At 41.3% G+C, this 14968-nt stretch overlaps 1 protein-coding gene across 1 annotated transcript in view; it reads right to left on the bottom strand.

Annotated features, from left to right (window-relative positions):
- The window catches only part of PCCB (propionyl-CoA carboxylase subunit beta), a 90318-nt gene that overhangs the window by 41745 nt on the left and 33605 nt on the right, over positions 1-14968 (bottom strand). The window contains exon 6 of the mRNA XM_017874838.1: positions 6010-6120. Coding sequence (XP_017730327.1) covers positions 6010-6120 — 111 coding nt within the window. The remainder of the gene's footprint in view (positions 1-6009; positions 6121-14968) is intronic.

Raw genomic sequence — 14968 nt, 5'->3', positions numbered from 1 at the left:
TATATATAAAATATGCTAATACAGGAGAAAATGGAATCATATAGAATGCTCAATTAAAATCACAAAAGGCAGAAGAGTGGAAGACAAAAATAAGAACAAACACAACAAAAAGAAAACAGTAACAAATATGGTAGATATTAATCCAACTATACCAACAATCTCTCTGAATGTCAATGGTCTAAATGTATCAATTAAAAGATAGATTGTCAGACTTGATCAAGAATCTGTCAAGACACAACTATATGGGATGTCTACAAAAAACCCACTTGAAATAGACACATAAAGATTAAAAGTAAATGACTGCAGAAATACATTACATGCTAAGACTAATCAAAAGAAATCAGGAGTAGCTATATTAATTTCAGACAGAAAAGGCTTCAGACCAAGGAAAGTTATTATACAGAGGAATTCTGAATAATGATAAAGGGGTCAATTCTCCAAGGAGACAAACAGTCCTTCATGTGTATGCACCTAACAACAGAGCATCAAAATAACATGAGGCAAATACTGATAGCACTGGAAGGAGAAATAGATGAATCCATGATTACAGTTGAAGATCTCAATACTCCTCTATCAAAAGCAGACAGATCCAGCAGGCAGAAACAATAAAGACACAGATGAACTCAGTAACACCAATCAGCTGGGCACAGTGGCTCATGCCTATAATCCCAGGAACTCAAGGGCCCTAGGTGAGAGGATTACTTGAGGCCAGGGGTTAAGACCAGCCTATGACAATATGGCAAGACCCCGTCTCTATAAAAATTAAAATAAGTAAAAATTAGCCTGGTCAACATGGTGAAACCCTGTCTCTGCAAAAATTAAAAAATTGGCCACGCATGGTGGCACACACCTATAGTCTACCCAGCTACTCAGGAGGCTAAGGTGAGAGGATTGCTTGACCCCAGGAAGTCAAGGATGCAGTGAGCTGAGATCGCACCACTGCTCTTCAGCCTGGGTGACAGAGCGAGACTCTGTCTCAAAAACATAAATTAAATAAAAAATTATCCAGGTGTGTTGGCATGTGCCTGTCATCCCAGCTACACAGGAGGATCACTTGCGCCCAGGAAGTCGAGGCTTTGGTAAGCTATGATCATACCACTGTACTCCAGCCTGGGCAAGAGTGAGACCCTGTCTCTAAAAATTTTTTATAGAAGACCAGGTGCAGTAGCTTATACCTGTAATCCCAGCACTTTGGGAGGGAGGAGGATTGCTTGAGTCCAGGAGTTCAAGACCAGTCTAAGCAACACAGTAAGACCAGTTGTCTACATAAAAAATAAAAATAAAAATAAAAAATAAGCAGGCATGGCAGTGTGTACCTGTAGTCCCAGCTACACAGGAGGCTGAGGCAGGAGGATCACTTGAACCTGGGAACTGAAGCAGTTTGCAGTGAGCCGAGATCACGCCACTGCACTCCAGCCTGGGTGAGAGGGGGAGACTCCGTCTCAAAAAATAAAAAAAAATAATAATAAAAAACATTTTAAAAGTAAAATAAATAGAAATCATTTTAAAATTAAAGAAAACGGTACCAATAAACTGGATATGATGGACACACTTCCTCTAACAACAGAATACACTTTCTTCTCAAGCTCCCATGGAACATTCACCAAGATAGACTACATTCTGAGTCATAAACATACCTTAATTTAGAAGAACAGGAATCATACGAAAAGGCACTCAGCCTTATTAGTTATGGACTAATGCAAATTGAGTCAAAGCAAATTGAGAACACAATAAGAGACTATACCACAAGCATCAAACTGGCACAATTAAAATATGTTAATATAAATGCTGGCAAGGATGTGAAACAACTGAAATTCTCAAACTGCTGGCTGCAGCCTCTTTAGTAAACAGACGGGCATTATCTAGAGAAGCTGAAGACATATATATCCTATGACCTGAGATTGCCTCTAATGTAAAATGCTTACATCAGCATCAGAAACTAAAACGTGCATGCCAAGATACATGTAGAAAAATGTTTACATCGGCATCATTTGCAATGGCAAATATCTTGAAATAATTTAAATGTCCGTCAGCAGTGGAATGAATGAATACGTTAAGAAATACTTACTATGGCTGCGCACGGTGGCTCACGTCTGTACTCCCAGCACTTTAGGAGGCTGAGGCAGGCGGATTACTCGAGACCAAGTATTGGAGACCACCCTGGCCAACATAGCAAAATCCATCTCTACCAAAAATACAAAAAATTAGCCAGATGTGTGGTGGCACATGCCTGTAGTCCCAGCTACTTGGGAGGCTGAGGTGTGAGAATCACATAAACCCAGGAGGCAAAGGTTGCAGTGAGGCGAGATCCGTGTCACTGCACTCCAATCTGGGTGACAGAGCAAGACTCCGTCTCAAAAAAAAAAAAAAAAACCATACATATATATATATATATATATATATACACCCACACACACATACACACACATACACACAGACACACACACTTACTACAGAGCTATTAAAGTGAATGAACTACGTTTTCAAAGAACAACATAGATAAAAACATAATCAGCCAGAAGCCATGCACAAAAGAAAGCATAATATATGGTTTCACTTAACACAAAGGTCAAAACAGGAAACACTAATCCACATTGTTTAGTGAGGCAATTTTTATTTTCAACTATGAAGCAAAGCACATAAAAACACTACCATAAAAGCTGAGACAATAAAGAATTCTATGCAGGATGGAGGCTACAGTGATCCTTAGGAAGGATCATCATGACAGGGCTCTTGAAGAGCTATTTCCTGACCTGGGTTATTATTAATTTTTTTTTTTTTTTTTTTTTTTAAGACAGAGTCTTGCTCTGCCACCCAGGCGCGCTTGGCTCACTGCAACCTCCGCCTCTCAGGTTCAAGTGATTCTCCTGCCTCAGCCTCCCGAGTAGCTGGTACTACAAGCACATACCACCACACTTGGCTAATTTTTATATTTTTAGTAGAGACAGGGTTTCATCATGTTGACCAGGCTGGTCTCAAACTACCAGCCTCAAGTGATCCACCCACCTCAGCCTCCCAAAGCACTGGGATTAGAGGTGTGAGTCACCCCACCCAGCCTGACCTGCGTATTATTTACACACATTTTCACTTTGTAATAACTGCTAAACTATACTTATGTACTTTCCTGAATATGTATTATATTACAAAATTTAAAATGATTACGAATTTTAAAATTTGTAAATTTGACTCTCAAAGGAGTCAGTGACAGAAGCAGTCAGGAGGGTTCTGTAATAATCAGATGGGAAATGATGTGCTTGAATCAAAGTGGTAGCAGTTTTGGTAGTAAGAAGTAAGTAGTAGTGCTAAGAAGCAATTTGATTATATTGTGGATTATATTCTAAAGTAAAACCAACAGGACCTTCTGACTAAATTTAGGATGTGATAGCAAAAGATGAGTCCAAATAGTGTCAAAGCTTTTACCTAAGCCACTGGAAGACTAGACTTGCCATTTAAAACGGCAAAGGCTGTAGGAGAGCAATGCAGGAGGAGCTTGGTAGAAATCAAAACCTGTTACGTGTGAGATACCCATTAAAGTTCAAATGGAAATTGTGGTAGGCTCTTAAACATATAATCCTGGAGAAACAGATTTGAGAGTTGTCAGCATATGGATCAGTATTTAAAGTCATGAGACTGGAGTGATCAGTTAGAGCAAATGTTGTGAAGAGGTAAGACAAAGGGTGAGAAATGTTAACCGGATTAAGTGATGCAGCAATCATTGGTATCTCTGACATAAGAAATTGTTATTATCAGTGACTTTGCTTAGAACAATACCCTTTTTATCATAATGTCCAAATAGATGTAGATCTATTTATCAATTCTGTAATGTCCCTTGGTCTTTCTGTCCATTTACTTACAAGTTCTTTAGACTGTTTTAGTTATTGTAGTTTTAAATCCTGGCACCTGGTAGGGCTAACTCCTCATTACACTACTTTCATAGAATGTTTATTCTTGCATGTTTCTTCCTCTCATAAGAATGTTATAATTACCTTGTGTAGTCCTTTAAAAAAAACTTAGTCTTTTCCACTGTACTCTTATTAAATACACAGAATATTTAAGATGTAGAATGGCGACAGCTTGATAATGTTGCTGAGGACAAGAAAGGAAGTCTCACTAATATGCAATTATTAACTAAAGTTTTATAAGCAGAAAATGAGATTGCTTAGAATAAAACACAGAATTAAAAGAGAAAGCAGTTGGAATGGACTCCAGCATCTAGAGTCTGAATGGAATCATGTAAATTGCCAATGGAAACCAGGAAGGTATGGTCAGAGTTGTGAGAAGAAATGCCACAATATGGTATAATGGAAGCCAAGGGAACACTGTTGAAAGACTGATGAAGATGAGAGTTAAACTGCATTTACGGTGATGCAAAAGTCACTGAGGACCTTAAAAAAATGATTTAGTGGTCTAGGGGTCAAAGCTAAATTAACATGTGTTGAAGAATGGGATGGCAAGAGAGAAACAGAGCAAGAGCTACAGGAGTATGCCAACTAGAGGACAGTTTTTGTTTTGATGATAGGAAAGACCTAAGCGTGATTAAGTTTTGATGGGAGGATCCAGTACCAAGGGAGAGACTGAAGATACTAAAGAGAGGAGCAAAGGGACACTATAAGGGTCCTGAAGAGGGGTGGAGAGTTATATTCAGTAATGTGGACATGTGTAGCAGGAGGAAAGGATGACTTTAGTCAGGGGAATTGATCCCACACCTCCCTTCATAACAGGCAGGAAGGAGGAGAGAATGGGGGTAGCACCATTTAGGTATGTATATATAGATTTAGTAAGCAAAGTTCAGAAAATTCTGCATTGTCCACCAAGTAAGAGAAGTGGTCATCTTACCTTTATTTATTTATTTTTTTATTTTTGAGGCAGGGTCTTCCTCTGTCCCCAGAGCTAGAGTGCAGTGGCACGATCTTGGCTCACTGCTGCTTCGATATTCTGGACTCAAGTGATCCTCCCACCTCAGCCTCCCAAGTAGCTGAGACCACAGGTATGCACCACCATGCCCAGCTAATTTTTGTATTTTTTTGTAGAGATGGGGTTTCACTATGTTGCCCAGGCTGGTCTCAAACTCCTGAGCTCAAGTGATCCGCCTGCATCAGCCTCCCAAAATGCTGGGATTACAGGCGTGAGCCACTGTGCATAGCCCATCTTAAATTTGATTAATAAAAGTTACTCCTATTGTTGAACACTTAAACTGCTTTCAGTATGTCACTAAGAACAGAATAGTTGAGTCAAAGTGGTAAGCACTTTGTGAAACTTCTGAACTCCTACTGCCTAACTTCCCTCGAGAATAAAGGGTTTCCCATTTACACTCCCTCTAGAACTCCTCTCCTCATGTTGGATGGCTATCATTACTTTTTCCCCCCAACCGTTCTGTCTTAGCATCCAATGTTCACTTTTATTAATATTTTAAGAAGAAAAGGCTGATTTTTTTAAAGCAGCGTTTGAGATTAATGGTAATTACTCATGTATAAGTTCAAATAGACTTCATTTAAAAATATTTTTAAAATATAAGTCCGTTAAAAGTCATGTAATAAAGATATGTACCTCTCAAAATGAAGTGTGAGATCAGATTTATCCATTACCATTATGGACACAAAGTAATAAAATGACAAGGAGCTGAAGAAATACAGGTGAAACATCAGAAACAACTTTCCAATAAACGGATTACAGAAAAGCCATCCATGAGAAACTTCTTGAATAGGACTCAGTAAACAGTTATCTATCTGTTCAGAGGACAGGATTCATTGATTACCTGGAAATCATTTGCAATTCAGATCAACAAGTAAAATCACCCACCAATGAAGTACATAAGCACCCCCTGCCACTGAACCCCCACGAGCTACAGATTCCATGCCAAAACCCTCTCTCCACTAACACCTTATCATCACTATGCTGAAAACCAATGAGAATGCAGATAACCTAGATCTGGGTCAGGAATTATTTTTATTGCAGGTAAGGAACTGCACAAATCTCAAAGGGCACCAGAAACAGGCCCTTCTTTCTTACCTTTACCATGAACGTGAAGTCTGTTAGGGCTGGGGAGTAGACGGCCCCACCAGCACATGGGCCCATGATCAGAGAAATCTGAGGGATGACTCCGGATGCCGTAACATTCCTCTGCCAAAACAGAAAAGAAAAGGCATCTGGTTACAGAGATGTCTGAGGCATTATCTGCAGAAAGATAAAGACAACAATACGATAACATTTGGCTTTTTTTCCACAGAAATTCTATACAGGAGGCAACAGACCTAATCAGTAAAGTTCTTGAAGAATTATATGTGCATTTTCTCCCCGTAACTGCTGGGATGGTCAGCATATTACTTTCTGAGGCAAATATTTTCTCTCCCCTCCCCTCCTGCGCAGCAGGTTCCCTAAAACCTTCACTAAGGGCATGAGGTACAGAGTGTGTCCCACCGTCCACACCACAGTTCCAAACACAAAGCCCCCTGTCTGTGTAAAGCTGTCTGAAAGAAGAATGAAAACCTCATGCAGAGTTTGGAAAGCCAACACTTATCCTGGCGCCCTGCCCTCTATTTTGAGTCCCTCCACACCCTCCACAGAAGGCACACAGTAGTCACTTGGCAAGGGTACAAGGCAGGTGCTTCTTGACATTGAGTACCCAATGTCTACTCTGCCCATCCCCAGAAAAGGCATGCAGCAGAGAAGGAGGTAGAAGGAGCCAGAAAGCCTCCATAAGGACATTGTGTTGTGAAGGACTAAGCTTCAGTCCACCTCCTAGGAAAGACAGGATGTGGTGGCTCAAAGACCCAGGCAAGATGATAAAGGCCCAATTACTCTTTTGCCCTACTTCCAACCCCTTTCCTTCTCCTAAGTCCCATCAGTTTAGGAAAAAGTAGTTTCACTTTTCAGCCTGCCCTGGCTCTAAGCCCAATCTCTACACAGCTAAGGACAGTGCAAAATGTAATCTGTACTTTCTGCAAAAATATCAAGGTAGTTGGGGAGACTTCCAGCTGTGGCAGAGTGAAGAGTTCAGAAAATTCTCTCCCCAAAAACAACCGGACAACATTGTCAAAACAAGTATTTCGGGGTTCTAAAATGAGCCAAATGTAATAAACTGATAAGTGTTTATTCATTAAAACTGCTGAAGTTGAAAGAACAGTGAGAGTCGCCCCCCCCCCTGTGCATTCTTTTTTTTTTTTTTTTTTTTTTTTTTTTTTGAGATGGAGTCTCTCTCTGTCCCCCAGGCTGGAGAGCAGTGGCGCGATCTCGGCTCACTGCAAGCTCCGCCTCCCAGATTCATGCCATTCTCCTGCCTCAGCCTCTCGAGTAGCTGGGACTACAGGTGCCCACCACCATGCCCGGCTAATTTTTTTGTGTTTTTTAGTAGAGACGGGGGTTTCACCATGTTAGCCAGGATGGTCTCGATCTCCTGACCTCGTGATCCGCCCGTCTCGGCCTCCCAAAGTGTTGGGATTACAGGCGTGAGCCACCGCACCCGGCCCACCTGTGGCATTCTTAACCAAGGCTGCCGTCATTGCCCATACCAGCTCAAAATGTCCTACTGGATGAAAGAAAATAACACCAGACTGTAATTCAAATCCACAAGAACCAATTAAGAGTGCTGAAAATGATAAATATGTGATTATAAATACTGCATAAGTATAGTTCTCTTTTCTTAGTACTTTGAAAGACAAGACTGTATAAAGCAATAATTAACACTGTTTTGAGTATTATATAACAATAAAAGCACAAATGAAGGGGGCGAAAATGGAGCTACATTGGAGCAAAGCTCCTATGTTTTACCAGAATTAAGTCAGTATTAATTTGAAGCAGATTGTGATAAATTAAGATATATAGTAACCCTTAAAGCAACTACAAAAAATAAATCAAAAAATACAGCTAAAAAACACCAGAAATTAAAATAGTACACTAAAAATAAATGCTTACCATAAAAGAGCTGAGTGACATCACAGAAGAGAGAATAGGAAGCTCCAGGAATCCGAGATCAAAACAACTATTCAACTGATAGAAACTGTCCAAAGCAACTATTTTTGAACTCTGGAGTCCAGTCAAACACTTCAGGGCCCAGAGGAGAGTTTGATAAACCAGCAAGTAAATTTCAATAAATTTCACATTTATTAATAACATGGCTGCTATAATCCCCCAGCCAACAGACCATGGCAGGTAGCCACGAAGATGTTCCCAGTGTAGCCAGCTGGTGCCAGATTGGGAAATGAGAACCTTTGCATCTTGGTTTTTCAATCTTGAAAACTCAAGGTTGTGTGTTCTGATTGCTGACCACTGCTTTTGATGGCTGAGGGGCCAAGCATAGAGGCTGGCATTGTTTCAACCCCGATGGGCTCAAGCAGCGTCCCAGCCACAAGGAATTTAAAAAGGTAGTTTGGTCCACACCCCTCCACCCTTCTGGGAGACAGACATTTAAGGAAATTATTGTAAGTTTGCTGGTTAAACACAGGGACAAGAGAACTAAAATTTCAATGACCATATTCAATAAGGAACATACTCTTTGCAAAAACAGCTTGGGAAAGTTCAAGCAGATGGATCCAGTAGTTGACAAGCAAAAATCAGCTATTCCTGAAGAGTGGGAGAACTAGACTTCCAAACTTCCAAACATAATATTCAGAATTGTGCATCCTCAACAGAAAATTACAAATCATACAAAGAAATGAGTATGGCCCATTCACAAGAAAAAAATAATTTAACAAAAACCATCTCTGAAGAAACCCAGATATTGGACTTAATAGTCAAAGATGCCACACGAACTGTCTTAAATATGTTCAATGAGCTGAAGAAAGCTGTGGGGGAAAAAATTACAGGAAATTAGGAAATCAATGTCTGAACAAAATGAGAACACCATAAAGAGATAGAAATTATAAAAAGGAACCAAGCAGAAAGCCTGGAGTTGACAAGTACAATAACTGAAATGAAAAATTCATTTCAGGGGTTCAACAGCAGACTTAAGCAAGCAGAAGAAAAGGACCAGGGAACTGGAATACAAAACAATTAAAATTATCCAGTATGAGGAACCAGAAAAAAGAAAAAGACAAATTAATAGAGCCTGAGGGACCCGTGGGAAACCAACAAACACACCAGTATAGACATTATAGGAATCCCAGGAGAACAGAAAGGGTCAGAGAAAAGATTTGAAGAAATAATAACTGAAAACTTGCCACATTTGATGAAAGACATACATACCCAAGAAGCTCAACAAACTCCAAGCAGTATGAACTCAAAGAGATCCACACAGAGACACATTATAGAAAAACTGTCAAAACACAAACGCAAGAAGAGAAACCTGAAAGCAGCAAGATAGAAGCAACTCATCCCATGCAAGGGATCCTCAGTAAGATTAACCATGGAGGCCGGAAGGCAGTGGGACATATTTAAAGTACTGAAAAGTCAGGGGCACTGGCTCACACCTGTAATCCCAACACTTTGGGAGAATGAGGCAGGAGGACCACCTGAGGCCAAGAGTTTGAGACCAGCCTGGACAACATAGTGAGCCCTGATCTCTACAAAAAAAAAAAAAAGTTTTTTTAATTGGTCAGGCATAGCGGTGTTTTACTAGCTACTCAGAAGGCCAACGTAGGAAGACTGCTTGACCCTACAAGGTCAATGCTGCAATAAGCCATGATCATGCCATTGCACTTTATTCTGTGTGACAGAGCAAGACCCTGTGTCTAAAATAAAAACAAAATAAAGTATTGAAAGAAGGCTGGGCATGATGGCTCACGCCTGTAATCGCAGCTCTTTGAGAGGTCAAGGAAGGTGAACTGAGTCCAGGAGTTTGAGGCCCACATGAGCAACATGGTGAAATCCTGCCTTTACAAAATACACAAAAATTATTCAGGCATGGTGGTGCATGCCTATGGTCCCAGCTACACAGGAGGCTGAGGAGGGAGAATCACTTGAGCCCAGCAGGCGGAGTTGCTGTACACCAAGATCACACCACTGCATTCCATCCTAGGCAACAGAGCAACACTCTGTCTCAAAAAGAAAAAAAGAAGTATTGAAACAAAACAACTGGTCAACCAATAACTTTACATCCAGCAAAACTATCCTTCAAGAAAGAAGGGAAAATTAAGACATTTCCAAGTCAACAAAAGCTGAGAGCATTCATTCGCAATAGATATGCCATGGAAGAAATGCTACAGGGAGTCCTTTAGTCTAACATATTAGACAGTAACATGAAGTCAGGAGAAAAATAAAGAACACTAATAAATGTAACTTCCTAGGTAAACATAAAAAGTAGTGTTGTACTTTGGTTTGTAATGTCTTTTTCCTATGTGATTTAAAAGGCAAATTTACGGCTCCTCTCAGCAGTGGCAGCCCCAGCAGAGGAGTCTGCACAAAAAATAAAATTTACAAAAATAAATTTTAAAAAAAGGCAAATGTATGAAACAATCATAAATCTGTTAATGAGTATACCATGTATAAAGATATAATCTATGACAACATAAAAAAGGATGGAGAGTTACAAAGCAGTGTGTCTACGTACTACTAAAGCTAACCTGGTATTCTTCCAACTAGTTTAAGATATTAATTATAATCCCCAAGGTAACCAATAAGAAAACAAACTTAAAATATGATTAAAATGAAAGAAGTGAATCAAAAAGGCAAACAACTTAACTAAATATCACCACCCCAATGCCATAATGGAGGAACTGAGGCATAAAAAACCAAAACACATACAGCAATACTAAATGGCAGAAGTAAATCCTCCTTTTTCAGCAATCACACTAAGTATAAATGGATTAAACTCTTCTATTAAAAGACAGGGATTGACAGATTGGATTTAAAAACCAGAATATATCTGTATGTTATTTACAAGAGCTTCACTTTAGATACAAAGACATGAAGAGGTAAAGGATGGAAAAAAATATTCCATGCAAAGGGTAACCAAAATAGAGCCTAGGTGGCTAATTACTATCAGACTAAAGAGACTTTAAATCAAAAACTTACTAGAGACAAAGATATTTCATCTTGATAAAAGGTTCACTACATCTAGAAAATATTCCAATTACAAAAATATACACACCTAACAGAGCCCCAAAATCTATGAAGCAACAAGAGCCCCAAAATACACAAAGCAAAATTTAACAGAATTATAGGGAGAAATAGGTGCATAATAATAGTTGCAGACTTAACATTTCACTTCTAATAATAGAACAACCAGACAGAAGATCAGTTAGTTAACAGTACACTTGAACAACACTATAAACTAATACTTAATATAAAAGACCTATAAACACTCCACCCAACAACAGAGTATACATTTCTTGTCAAATGCATATGCAACATTCTCCAGGAGAGACCATACATTAATCCACAAATCTTAAATTCAAAAGGACTGGAATCATAAAAAACATATTTTCTGATCACAATGGAATAAAACTATAATTCAATAGCATCAGAAAACTGAAAATTCACAAATACATAAAATTAATCAAAACACTTCTAAACAAGCAGTAGGCAAAAGAAGAATCTACAAGAGAAGTTAGAAAATATTTTGAAAGGTTTTGGTTTTTCCACCCCCACCAAGATGGCGGATAAGAGGCAGTGTTAGCGTGCGTCTCCCACTTGGAAGAACAGAATAGTGTATTGAGATCCATATGGTGACCCTTTTTCCAAGAAGCCACACAGGAACTTAACAGAAAAACTGAAATAATCCACAGACCTTTTAAAGAAGTGGCAGTCTGCAGTCTACACTATAAGACAAGGGAAAAACTGTAAGTCTCCAGAGTGTGAGATGGGGAGAGGCTGCCTTCAGGTTCCCACTGGGGAACCTGAAAATCCAGGCCACGGGGGAAGGCCTTAACCTTACCCAGGACTGGGACTGATTTAGGGAGCAGTAAGAAATAAAAGTAGAAACAGTGGCAGGAAGTGCTTTGCAGGCATTCCCAGTCTCCAGTGCAGACCAAGGTAAGCCATTCTTTATTGTACCTCACAGGGAACCTTGGGGAAGTCAGCCAACAAGCTCAGGCAGCGGTTGCAGGTTGAAAGAATCTCCCAATTTCAAGATATAACACTGAGTGGGGATGAACTCCTTTGTCCAGAACCCATACCTCCCAGGGGTAGGGAGAAGGGCACTGCAGCCACAAGTCCATGAGCCAGTTGCCTGGCCCTGCAGGTGGCCTGGGAGGATGGCCTGAAAGTCACAGCTGCTTTACCACAGGGAAAGTTTATGGCCTGGGGCAGGTTTGAGTTCTGAGCCTAGGCTGCCTGGAACTTAGCCCAGTGCAGCTAGCAGAGCACAGAGGGAGTGAGATCTGCCTTTCTGACTGTGTGGGATCTGGGTGAGGCTTAGTGCCACCTGCTACTCCCCACGCCCTGTGCAAACGCTTCTGTGCAGCAGAGGCAGTTATATTCCTCTTTGGAACACTACCCTAATGACCTGAGAACCGCCCCACCTCAGCCCCTATAGGGGCCATGATTTTCCCCACACATGGAGAGACAGAGTGTAGACCCACCTGACCCAGCCCCCACCTGACTGTACCCCTCCACCCCTGGTTACTTAACACAAAGGACAGAAACTTTTGGCAGCTTTATGGCCCCTGTTGTCACCTGAGAAACCAGAATACCACCCCTGGGCAACACAGGACAAGCTCAAATCCCACTGCTACTACTGCAGCTGGTGCTCTTTTGCAAACGCTACCTCCTGGCTGGACGCCAACCAACACAGTCCATTAGGTAGAATAACACTGTGAACAGAAAGGGGTGCATGACCTAAGCTATCACTAAGGGAGGAGACCACCACTCGTATTGTCTTATGTCCAATTTCTACCTCCAAAGAAAGAAGTAGTGAAAACTAAAAGGCAGAAATTAAATCCACAGGCAGACAGCCCGGCGCCACGCCCTGGGCCTGGTAGTTAAAGATCTACCCCTGACCTAACCGGTTATGTTATCTATAGATTCCAGACACTGTATGGAAAAGCATTGTAAAAATCCCTGTCCTGCTCTGTTCTGATTACTGGTGCACGCAGCCCCCAGTCACATACCCCCTGCTTGCTCAATCGATCACGACCCTCTCATACAGACCCTCTTACTGTTGTGAGCCCTTAAAAGGGACAGGAATTCCTCACGGGGGGAGCTTGGCTCTTGAGACAGGAGTCTTGTTGATGCTCCCGGCCGAATAAACCCCTTCCTTCTTTAACTTGGTGTCTGAGGGGTTCTGTCTGCGGCTCTTTCTGCTACATTTCTTGGTTCCCTGACCAGGAAGTGAGGTGATTGGTGGATGGTTGAGGCAGCTCCTCAGGCAGCTTAAGCCTGCCCTGTGGAACATCCCTGCAGGGTACTCCGACCAGCCCAAGCGGCGCAGATCCGGAGAGCACTCCCAGCTAGGCATTTGCCCCAGTGGTTTGAATTGCTTGACAGGTCTGGTCTCGGGAACTTGCCTACTCCATCTGAGTGGAAGCATGGCCTGATCACCCACATCGTGCCTGTACCGGCACTCTGATTTTTGTTTTTGACTTGACTTGGATTGCTTGATACTTTGGTTTTAGGTTTTGACCTGGCTTGGATTTCTTGATACTCTGATGTTGGTTTTGATTCTGGTTTGGTATAAACCGTAAAAGTGTGTGTGTGCCCTTTCTATCCATTCTTTGTTTTGTGGTGTGCATGTGGTGTGAGCGTGGTGTTTTTTTCTCGAAGAAGCATGGGTCAGGCATAAAGTAAGCCCACCCCACCAGGAGCTATGTTGAAAAATTTCAAAACAGGATTTAAGGGAGACTATGGAGTACTATGACACCAGGAAAACTTAAAACTTTGTGTAAGATAGACTAGCCAGCATTAGAGGTAGGTTGGCCATCAGAAGGAAGTCTAGACAGGTCCTTTGTTTCAAAGGTATGGCACAAGGTCACCTGTAAGCCAGGGCACCCAGACCAGTTCCCGTACACAGACACTTGGTTACAGCTGGTTTTAGACCCCCCACCACATAGTGGTTGAGAGAACAGCAGCATGAGCAGCTGGCAGAGGCAAGCCAAGACCAGTAGAGAGAGAGAAAGGAAACGGAGAGGAAAAGAGGCAAAGAGAGAGAGGAAGAGACAGAGACAGAGAGAGTCAAGGAGAGAAAGAGAGGGAGAAAGAGAGAGGCAGAGAGAGAGAGAGAAAGAGCCAAGCAAAAGGAAAGTCAAAGGCACAGACAGAAAGACAAAGACAGAAAAAGAAAGATATACAAGTAGTTTAAAAAAAATAAAGTGTACCCTATTCCTTTAAAAGCCAGGGTAAATTTAAAACCTATAATTGATAATTAAAGATATTCTCCATAACCCTATAACACTCCAATACCACTTTGTTTCCAGTGTAAATAAGGGCGTAGTCGGAAAGCACTGAGGTCACTGACAACCTGTAGCCTTCCTATCAAAAAATCTTTAACCTATCTGCAGATGGCCCAAATGCATTCAATCTGTAGCAGCAACTGCTTTGCTAACAGAACAAAGCAGAAAAATAACTTTTAGAAGAAACCTCATTGTGAGCATACCTCACCAGTTCAAAAGTATCCTAAGGGGGAAAAAAAAAAAGATGATTTAACATTAACCTCTGAAAATACCCTTAACCCAGCAGGTTTCCTAACAGGAGATCTAAATCTTAATTACCATACAAAGGTCTGACCAGACCTAGAACTCCCTTCAGGACAGGACATATAGATGGTTCCTCCCAGGTAACTGAAGGAAAAAAAAAAAGAGAGAGAGAGCCATCTATACCAATTCTAAGTTAATTTAGACTAAATAAGGTCTTATTAATAGCAAAGGATAGGCTGGGTGCAGTGGCTCACGCCTGTAATTTCAGCAGTTTGGGAGGCTGAGGCGGGTGGATCACGAGGTCAGGAGATCGAGACCATCCTGGCTAACACGGTGAAATCCCGTCTCTACTAAAAATACAAAAAATTAGCCTGGCGTGGTGGCGGGCGCCTATAGTCCCAGCTACTCAGGAAGCTGAGGCAGCAGAATGGCGCGAACCCGAGAGGCAGAGCTTGCAGTGAGCC

This window comes from Rhinopithecus bieti, unplaced genomic scaffold (genome assembly GCF_001698545.2).
Source record: "Rhinopithecus bieti isolate Rb0 unplaced genomic scaffold, ASM169854v2 scaffold_9203, whole genome shotgun sequence".
Classification (NCBI taxonomy): domain Eukaryota; kingdom Metazoa; phylum Chordata; class Mammalia; order Primates; family Cercopithecidae; genus Rhinopithecus; species Rhinopithecus bieti.
The sequence above is the reverse complement of the archived record's forward strand: the minus strand, read 5'-3'. Positions and strand labels throughout refer to the sequence as shown.